Source organism: Gracilinanus agilis, chromosome 1 (assembly GCF_016433145.1).
Source record: "Gracilinanus agilis isolate LMUSP501 chromosome 1, AgileGrace, whole genome shotgun sequence".
Classification (NCBI taxonomy): domain Eukaryota; kingdom Metazoa; phylum Chordata; class Mammalia; order Didelphimorphia; family Didelphidae; genus Gracilinanus; species Gracilinanus agilis.
In genome coordinates, this window is record NC_058130.1 from 752,824,060 (window position 1) to 752,834,907 (window position 10,848).

Here is a 10,848-nt window from a genome sequence, read left to right on the forward strand (position 1 = left end):
TGTGTGTGTGTGTGTGTGTGTGTGTGTGTGTGTGTGTGTGTGTGTGTGTGTGTCCGGCCGGTCAGAAAGACGTGTGGACAGAAAGATGGGCAGATGGAAAGATATGTGGCTTTCTGGATGAATGGATGAATGGATGGATGGATGGATGGATGGATGGATGGATGGATGGATGCATGGATGGATGGATGGATAAATGGATGGAGAGATAGGTAGATGGATGGATGGATGCACAGAGAGGACAAGAGGTAGATGGGTAGATATATGGACAGGCAGAAGGAAGGATAAACAGGTCAACAAACAGATGGGTGGATGGATGGATGGATGGAAGGATGGATAGATGGATGGATGCACAGAGAGGCCAACAGAGCTGTGAAGAGGTAGATACATGGACAGAGAGAAGGAAGGATAAACAGGTCAACAAATGGATGGATGGATGGATGGATGGATGGACAGATAAGCCAACAGAGAGGTGGATGGGTAGATACATGGACAGATAGAAGGAAGGATAAACGGGTCAACAGATGGGTAGATGGATGAATGGATGAATGGATGGATGGATGGATGGATGGATGGATGGATGGATGGATGGATGCACAGACAGAGAGGCCAACAGAGAGGTATTTGGGTAGATGCATGGACAGACAGAAGGAAGGATAAACAGGCCGACAAATGGGTAGATGGGTAGATGGATGGATGGATGGATGCACAGAGAGGCCAACAGAGAGGTATTTGGGTAGATACATGGACAGAGAGAAGGAAGAATAAACAGGTCAACAAATGGATGGATGGATGGATGGATGGATGGATGGATGGATGGACAGATAGGCCATAAGAGAGATGGATGGGTAGATACATGGACAGATAGAAGGAAGGATAAACGGGTCAACAGATGGGTAGATGGGTGGATGGATGAATGGATGAATGGATGGATGGATGGATGGATGGATGGATGGATGGATGGATGGATGGATGGATGGATGGATGCACAGACAGAGAGGCCAACAGAGAGGTATTTGGGTAGATGCATGGACAGACAGAAGGAAGGATAAACAGGCCGACAAACAGATGGATGGACAGGCAGATGTTCTATTGACTAATGTATTTACACACGCATACATGCACTCGGTTCTCCAGGCTTCCTCCCAGCAATTCAATCTGGGAGTTCATCTGATATTCCTGGGAGCAAGTCCATTAAATATTAACCACTTACAAAGTCTCATTCCCACAGCCCCTCACCCATCCATCTTGGAAAGTTGAAAATGGAAGCAGACTCTATTCTCGGCCAGGACACCATTGTGGAAGCGGGGGGTGAGGAGGGGGTTCTTGCTCAGCCCTCCACGGGGACAGAAGGCGTGGAAACTTCTTTAGCCCAGGGAGAAAAATGATATGCAAGCAACTGTCTCATCCCTCCGTTCCCAAAGTCCCTAGAGGCCCAGCCAGGGGAAAAAAACCCCAAACCCACCACCCTGGCTCCTTGTCACCAGACTGGTTGTCTAGAGCGATCTTATTTCACTGGCTCCTTCCTCCCTCTCCCCACCCCAGCGCCATTTGAGGGAAGCTTCTATGGCTTAAGATATTGTTGGAATAAGATCAAGGTGACTTGGCTTAAATTCCATCTCTTCAACCTGGAAATTGAACCCCTTTATCCATGGCAGACAGATGGAAAGAATGCTAGACTTGGAGTTGGGGTCTAAATAGGCTCTAAGTCCTATTTGTGTGACTGTGGACAAGTCATTTACCCTTTCCAAACCTCAGTTTGCTCATTTGTAACATGAGGATAATCCCTTGAGTGCCTATCTCATGGGGTTGGATGGTTATAGTAATGCCAGTTGGGTTTTCTGGTCAGATCGGTGGTTCCATGAAGGGAGGGCAAGAAGGGACTCAGTACACTCGGTGGGCATTTCCTGTGCTTGACCCTCTGTAACGTGCCATCTTAGAGCATTGTCTGGGGCCTCAAGAGGTTAGGACCCGGGGCACAAAGCCAATATACCTCAGAGGCAAGCCTCAAACCCAGATCTTAGTAATTAATTAATAAATGCTCACAGAGGGGCAGCTAGATAGCAAGCGCATTGAGTGCCAAGTCTGGAATCAGGAGGGCCTGGGTTCAAATCTGGCCTTAAGATACCTCCTAACTGTGTGAACCTGGACAAATCACTTAATTCAATTTGCCTTTCTGTCTTAGAGTTGCTACTAAAGCAGAAAGTAAGGGTTTTAAGATAACAAATAAATGTTTGTTGATTGATTCCTGATTCTAAAACTGGCTCTATATCCATTATACTACAAAAATTATTATTCTCTATTAGACTTCAAAAGGGACTCAGTGGATTGAGAGCCAGGCCTAGAGACGGGAGGTCCTGGGTTCAAATCTGGCCTCAGACACTTCCCAGCTAGGTGACCCTGGGCAAGTCACTTACCCACCATGGCCTAGCCCTGATTCTGAGCACAGGACTGATTCTGAGACTAAAGGGAAGGGTTAAAAAAAAAAAAAAAGGGACTGCACAAATCTTACTGAAGAATGAATGAATGAAAATCATGCCTGACCACTCTCTGACCCCTTGAGCCAATTAGGGGCGTCCTCTACTTTTTCCAAGCATTTACAGAGAGCCCCGTCCTTTCAAAAAAATAAAATAGAGAGAAATCAAATAGGGGAGAAAAGCCACAAATACAAAGAAACAACATGGATCCGTACGTATAGGCAACCTCCACAGCGAAACTCTAGCCTCGACACTGACCGGCTCTGCCACCCTAGGCAAGTCCTTCTTCCTCTAAGCCTTAAGCAACACCCTAAGACTCACTTGGGCGATTTTATCCTTTCTGGCTACCCTCAGCTGCTAGCACAGAGCCTGGCACACAGTTGGGGGGGAATAAATAAATGCTTGACTTGACCTGTTATGTCGTCCTCTCTAATTCCCCCCAAAGCTTGCTCAAGCCTCCTTTCCTTCTTGTCCCCAACACCATGTACCTCCCCGCCAAATGTATTTATGTATTTATTTTTTAAACTCTTAACCAGGGCAGCTGGGTAGCTCAGTGGAATGAGAGTCAGGCCTAGAGACAGGAAGTCCTGGGTTCAAATCTGGCCTCAGATGCTTCCCAGCTGTGTGACCCTGGGCAAGTCACTTGACCCCCATTGCCTACCCTTACCACTCTTCCACCTATGAGACAATACATTGAAGTTAAGGGTTTAAAAAAAACAAAACAAAACCCTTAACCTTCTGCCTTGGTAACAACAGAGCGGTAAGGGCTCAGTGACAGGGGTGAAGTGACTTGCCCAGGGTCACACAGTTAGGAAGTGTCCAGATTGGAACCCAGGACCTCCCACCCCTAGGCCTGGCTCTCTATCCACTGGGCCCCCCAGCAGCCCCCTAGAACGTAAATGTTAGAGGTGGTCATGTGTATTTGTCTCCTCGGCGCCTAGCACACAGTAGGTGTTTTATAAATTCTTGTGGAGTGACAACATTCCTACGACCCAGTGGAACTGCTCGTCGGCTCTGGGGGTGGGGAGGGAAGAGGGGAGGGAGAGAAAAATGAACCATGAAACGTGGAAAAATATTTAAAAATAAAAACTAATTTAAAAAAATGAATGAATAAACTCTTGTGGGTTGGCTGGTTCAAGGTGGACTTCCACCTGTGCTCACGGAGGCTGAACGAGCCGAGGGCAGGAAACCCCTCCCGAGGGCCCCACGAGCACCCCGCAGGGCTGACATTTCTCCAGGGTTTGAAGGTTGGCAGAGCGGAGCCTCGCCAAGACGCCGGCTGGGGCCCGGAAGCCATTCCCCCCCACCACGCCCCTTGGCCGCCTCGCACCCAGAGCCCAGAGAACACCTGGGTCCAGAATCCACTGCCAGATTCACCTTGGACCTGCGCCCTCAATAACATCAACAACATCGGATCCAACGCTGGCAACGCGCTGGACACAAGCCGAAGGCCTGTGAATGCAAAGCAACCCCCCCGCGCCCCCAGTTTGGTCCTCCCAAGCTTCCCCCTCTTCTCTGTTTTATTAATGGGGAAACTGAGGCCCAAGGGAAAAGTGGCTTGTCCGTGGTGTCAATCCAAATTCTTTTTTTAAACCCTCACCTTCTCTCTTGGAATCAATACTGTGTATCGGCTCCAAGGCAGAAGATTGGTAAGGGTGGGCCATGGGGGTCAAGTGACTTGCCCAGGGTCACACAGCTGGGAAGTGTCTGAGGCCAGATTTGAACCCAGGACCTCCCGTCTCCAGGCCTGGCTCTCCATCCACTGAGCCACCCACACACCCCAACAATAAACATTTCTGTGGGTGCCTCCCGTGTCTCAGGCCCTGGAACTTGCCACTCTGGTACCTTTAAAGGGCTGGAATTTAAAAAACCACATTCAGTTTTTATGAATTGGACGTCGGGGCCAGGAACACGCAGGCCCCTGAAGGTTAAGGACGGTAATCACGGAGATAAATTAATCATCTGCGAGGCCGTTTCTGGGCGGATTATTCTCACGGCTCCTCGGTGGGGGTGGAGGGGCCTGGTGGCGTCCCCAGGCTTCACACTAGTCATTACTGCATTTTTCTCCTCTCAAAGGGAAAACGGGGGTGCGCGCTGCTTGTAGGGACTTGATTCTCCAACAGCCAAAGAAGTCAGAGGCCCGGCTCCCCGCATCCACGCAAGCCTGGGAAGCGCCTTGCTGTGGGCCCACTCAATTGTCCACAGGTGCCTTCCACGCAGGGACATTCCAACTGAGAATTAAGAGAGGTGCTCGGTCCTTTCAGTCACGTCTCTGGGACCCTATTGGGGGGTTCCTTGGTAACAGATACTGAATTAGTTTGCTATTTCCTTTTCCAGCCCATTTTACAGATGAGGAAACGGAGGCCAACAACAGGATGAAGTGACTCGCCCAGGGTCACACAGCTAGTCTGAGGCTAGATTTGAACTCTTCCTGGCACCAAGCTCAGCTCAGAGGGGCAGTAGCTTTAATGGGTGACTTCAATCTCAGCCGCCTTGGTCAGACAAACACAAATTCAGTTCAAAAAATTTTATTAAGGAGGGGGCAGCTGGGTAGCTCAGTGGATTGAGAGTCAGGCCTATAGACAGGAGGTCCTGGGTTCAAATCTGGCCTCAGACACTTCCCAGCTGTGTGACCCTGGGCAAGTCACTTGACCCCCATTGCCCACCCTTACTACTCTTCTGCCTTGGAGCCAATACTCAGTATTGACTCCAGGATGGAAGGGGAGGGGTTTTAAAAAATAATAATTTTGGGGGGCAGCTGGGTAGCTCAGTGGATTGAGAGCCAGGCCTAGAGACGGGAGGTCCTAGGTTCAAATCCAGCCTCAGACACTTTCCAGCTGTGTGGCCCTGGGCAAGTCACTTGACCCCCATTGCCTACCCTTACCACTCTTCTGCCTTTGAGCCAATACACAGTATTGACTCCAAGATGGAAGGTAAGGGTTTAAAAATAATAATAATAATAATTTTTTTATTAAGTTATGCTGTGTGCCAGGCACTGTACTAGACAACTGAGGGTACAAAACATGTCTGGTCTGTCCTTTAGCAATTTACATTCTTCTCTGGGGGACAGGACAAGAGAGCTGCACAAATGGAAGGTGGCGGGATGAGATCATATTGGCAAAGCACTTAGCGTGCTCCCTTGCACACAGTAGGTGCTTAATAAATGCTGGTTCCCTTCCCTCTCCCTTCTGGATGTGGGTGTGAATCCTACCTATCATGCTTACTCTCTGTGTGACTTCACTTAGCCATCTCTGGCCTCAGTTTCCTCATCTATAAGATGAATAAGCTGGACTAGACGGCTTGAGGTCTCTTTGCAGCCTCAGGGAAGTGAATGGAAGGTACATCCAGGCTCACAGGATGACGGAAGCTCAGAGATTGCCAGGGTCCACGTCGCATATGACGGGACTTGCTCGAGGTCGCCAAGTAGGTGCGAATAAAGTCATTTTTCTGAAGGCGGAGAGGGTGAGGTCAGGAAAGCCTCCCCCGTGCACCGTACCTCCGAGAAGCTGAGGGTGTCCAAAATTTGAGGAGTGGGCATTCAAGGCCAAGAGGGACATACAGAGGCCTGAGCCCTCGACCCACCAACGAGTGCATCAGACAAAAAGGAGGCAGGCCCTTAGGAATGGATTCTAATTCTGGCTTTGGTGGTCACTTGAACAAGCCTCATCCTTTCCCGGGGCCTCAGTTTCCCTCTCTGTAAAACGAGGGGGCTGGAGACTAGCTACATCTGAGGTCCCTTCTAGCTCTGCCTCAATCATTCTAGTACCTCCTCTCCCAACCCACCACCTTACTTTTGCCTCCACCTAAATAGAGACACATTATCTGCCCTGACAGAAGGGGATCTCCTTGAGGACAGGGATGGTTTCACCTTTGTCTCTGCATCCTCAGTGACCAGCCCAGTCCTTGGCACGGTGGACAGAGAGCTGGCCCCAAAGTCGGGAAGCCCAGAGCTGGACTCCTGCCTCTGGGTGCTCACCTGCGTGGTTGTTCACTCATGCCCAACTCTTCGTGATCCCATGGACCACTGCAATCCATGGGGTTTTCTTGGCAAGGACACTGGAATAGTTTGCCCTTTCCTTCTGCGGTGGGAAGTGTCTAGGGCCGGATCTGAACTCAGATCTCACTGACGTCAGATCAGGCACTCTCTCTATCCCCCGAGCCACCTCGCTGCCTCCGAGGCACCAGGAGAGGGAACTTCCTCATCTAAGAATTCCCTAAAACAACGAAATCCCAGTCCTGGTCCCTCCGAAGGGCCGAGCACAGAGAACGGCTTTGTTAAGTTTTTATTCAAGTTCTAGGGGGACAAACAGCAAAGCCCGACAATCCCTGCTCTCGAGGGGCTCCCGTCTCATCGAGGAGCGGCGCCCGTACGGGGTGCTGCCTGGTACGTCAGAGGCCCCTACCAAAAGCTCGTTAATCGAGTGACTCGGGATCCGCCGGGCTTGGGGACAAGGCCTGGCCCTCAGCAGGTGCTCGGTAAATGTCCGGAGGGTGACGGACCTTCTTATTCCACAGAGATTCTCAGCAAAGGGTCAGGGCAGCACCTCCATCATTTGACTGCTTAAACAAACAGAACCGTCCTTGCCTGGAAGGCTCCGGAGCCCAGCAGGGCCCGGGGAAGCCCGCACGGGGCCGGAAGTGCTGCGAGGAGGGACGAGGTATTTAATAACAGGGTGTGCACATGTCTGTATTTGGGCCAGAGCTCAGGCAAACAAGTCTGACCACATACATGGAACTTTTCACCTTGGCACTGACGAGATAATAGGCCTCTCTGGTAAAGTCCAGGCCCGAGAAAAGGAAATAAGGTGTTTCCGCTGAGGAAATGGGGTCCTTCTATGAGGAGCAGAGACTTGCGGGTGGGAGAAAGATCTCTGGAATTCCTTGTGATCCGACCTTGGAAAAAGGCTCCCATCTTCTCTTCCCATAGCCGAACCCACCCCTGATTCTACAATGACTGCACTGGAGAAGGCAGGAGAGGGAGGATGGCGTAGTGGATAGAGTCAGAGGGTCTGAAGGCGGCCAGGCCTGGGTTCCAGACTTCCCTCACACTTATTACAAGCAAGTCTTCTGCTGAGCCTCAGCTTTCTTATCTGTAGAATGGGTGTAATCATCCCTGGGTAGTTAAAAGAGTTAAAAAGGAGGGGAGGGAAGGAAGACGGATCATGGAACCATGGACAAATATTTTAAATTATTTAAATTAATTAAATTTTTTCAAAAAGAGTTAAAAAGGGCTCAGTGAGGCCTTTTGAGTCTGGCAGCCCAGACGAGACCAAGAATCTCCTCCATTATATCCCTCGTCTAGTGGCTGGCCAGCCTTTGCTGGAAGACCTCCAATGAAAGAGAAACCGTTCTACCTCCTACAGGTAACATATCCTAGTCTGGGCCAGTTCTTATTGTTAGGTTTTTCCTGACATCAAGTCTAAAATCTGTCACTTCCACCCATTCATTGCTCCCGGTCCTGCCCTTTGGGGCCAAAAGGGAACAATTCTGATCGGCCTTCTACAATACAACTCTGCATGTAGCTGTCACAGGCATCCATCCTACCTCTGAGGCTTCCTAACTGTGTGCCTTTGGGCAAGTCCCTGAACTTTTCGGGCCTCAGTCTTCTCACCTGCAAAATAACGGCTTGGGATTGATGGCAGCTGAGGCCTTTTCTGGCTCTCTATCTTGAATCCTACGTCCCAGAACCCTGCTGGACCTCATGGGCTACGGACCATTAGGAAGCCTGTGTCCCTGGATCCTAGGACACATGGTGGGAGGGGGGGAGAGTGAGGTGGAAAGACAGGAAGGGAACAGATTGGGATTTTATATTTGATGCCAGAGGCAATAATTCTTAGTTTGGAGACCTGGGCCTCCTCCTCTATAAAATGAAGGGACTAGGGGCAAGTAGGTGGGCAGAGCCAGGTCTAGAGATGGGAAGTATTGGGTTCAAATCTGACCTCGGATACTTCCTGGCTGTGTGGCCTCGGACAAGCCACTTGATCTCAACTGCCTAGTCCTTACTGCTCTTCTGCCTTGGAACAGATACTTAGTATTGAGTCTAAGACAAAAGGTAAAGGTTTTTTGTTGTTGTTTTTTATTTTTATTTTTAACCCTCACCTTCCGTCTTGGAGTCAATACTGTGTATTGGTTCTAAGGCAGAAGAGGGGTAAGGGTAGGCAATGGAGTTCAAGTGACTTGTCCAGGGTCACCCAGCTAGAAAGTGTCTGAGGCCAGATTTGAACCCAGGACCTCCCATCTCTAAGCCTGGCTCTCCATCCACTGAGCTACCCAGCTGCCCCCTGTTGTTGTTGTTTTTTAAAAGAAGAGTCTGGGTTAGATGCAACAGGGGTCTCTTCCAATGCTTCACAATTCTAAATCCTTTAGCCTCTCTGGGTCTGAAAATGTAGAATGAGGGGACTGGCCCAGATCTTCTAGATCTAGGTCTGGGATCCTATAAGGCAAGGTGTAGCCAAGGGACTGTGAGCCAGGAAAGCATCCTGGATGTTCTGCACAGCCCTACTGCCCTTCCTGATACATCTGGGGGAGAAAGTCACATTATTGGAGGGGCTTAAATGAAATCACTACAGCAAATCCCTTTGGCAAATTTGAAAGTGCTCTGTAAATATCAGCTACCAGAGGCCAGAGGAATCTGTGATCCAGAAGGGCAGAAGCCCTGGGGATGGAGCACCTGGGCCAGGCTCTCCTTGGGAGGGGCCTGAACAGGAGAGCCTTCAACTCTGCTCCCTCTTCCCCACCCCCAGGTGCAGGGCCTCTGCCTTCTGACATCAGGTGGCAGAGCCCCAAATAGGTTTCTGTGTTTAATTTATTTTATTTTTAAACCCTTAACTTCTGTGTATTGGCTCCTAGGTGGAATAGTGGTAAGGGTGGGCAATGGGGGTCAAGAGACTTGCCCAGGGTCACACAGCTAGGAAGTGTCTGAGGTCAAATTTGAACCCAGGACCTCCCATCTCTAGGCCTGACTCTCAATCCACTGAGCTACCCAGCTGCCCCCTTCGGTGTTTACTTTAGCCAAGAAACCTTCTTTGGGCAGTTCCTTTTTCTGGATAAGCTTTGGGCTAGGAGAGGAAGAGGAGTAAGGGCCCAGGGAGGGGGCAGGGACCCCTGGGTGACATCCCGCTCCTGACCACCCCCCAACTCTCCCAGGCACCTTCTTCCTCCTCCAGCCCAGTACTCCCAGACAGTCATACCTTCAGGCAAGGGTGCCCCCCACGGCCCAGCCCAGGCTGGGGCTCACACACAGGTCCCTGACCAGAAAGGGGCACACAGACATACCCAGCCGCCTGCACAGGGCTGACTATTTACATAGGAGCACGCCTACTGAGATCCCCATATAGAAGTGCAAGGACAGGGAGCTGTCTGGCCTGGGGAACGTTTCCACACACAGGCACTCAGAGTACCACAAAGATACAGAGGTGCCTATGGGTGCGGACACATTTACGAAGGGAAAGCCACACTGAGCAGCATTCATAAGCTCGGCCCCCCGGCTGTCCAGGCACGTCTGCCCATTTCCACTTGGCCTCTGCCACAAGCAAGGGGAGAACCACCTCGGAGCTCGGACCCAGCTGCCCACACCGCTGTCCATGTTAGGGAAGGAAACAAGCCGGGGAGTCACAGCCTCGAACCCAGGGGGTCCGGCTGCCCCGACGCGTCTAGCCCCGCAGACAGCCGTGGGAAACCACAGACAGACAGATGACATCCAGTCACATGGGCACGATCCCCGCGCGTGGTGAGGGAGACAGAGGGTGGGCAGAATGCCAGACTGGGAGCCCCCTCGGACAAATGTCCTCCCCTTTGTGGGCCTCAGTTTCCTGCTTTGTAAAAGGAGAGCGCCGGCCTAGCTGCCCTCCAAGATCCCTTGCGGCTCTGGAGCCCGCGATCCCGGGACACGCCGGGCGCACCGAGACATCGAGGGCAGTCAGGGAGGGGAGCCCAGGCGCCAGACGGTCCGATGCAGAGGGCGCGGCGAGAGCCTCCAGCCCCGGGAATGCGTCCTAAGGAGTCGGAGCGCGCGGGGGCCCCAAGCTCGGTCCACGCTCCCCTCTTCGCCCCAGCCCGGCCCGGCCCCGCCGCGCGGCGCTGCGCACTGCGCTCCGGATGCGCGGCCGCGGCCAGAGCGCGCGCAGGGCTGCGCTCCGAGCACTCCCTCCCTGCCCGGCCCTTGCCCTTGCCTGTGTCTTGTCGAACTGCTCCCGCTCCGCCTCCAAGCTGTGGCCCGGCCTGCGGCTCAGGACCCGCGCCGGCACGTTCTTGATCGTGTTCATCCTGCCGCCGTCGCCGCCCGGAACGGCCCGTCCGCCCCGGCCCTGGAGCCCAGCGCGACTGAAGCAGCGCGTCACCCGCACGGCCCGGAGCCCGGCCCCCCGCGCCGGCC

At 52.1% G+C, this 10,848-nt stretch overlaps 1 protein-coding gene across 1 annotated transcript in view; it reads right to left on the reverse strand.

Annotated features, from left to right (window-relative positions):
* HIP1R (huntingtin interacting protein 1 related) overlaps window positions 1-10,738 on the reverse strand; it is a 76,503-nt gene extending 65,765 nt beyond the window's left edge. Inside the window, exon 1 of the mRNA XM_044673214.1 lies at window positions 10,646-10,738. Coding sequence (XP_044529149.1) covers window positions 10,646-10,738 — 93 coding nt within the window. The remainder of the gene's footprint in view (window positions 1-10,645) is intronic.
* Window positions 10,739-10,848: the final 110 nt, after the last annotated feature.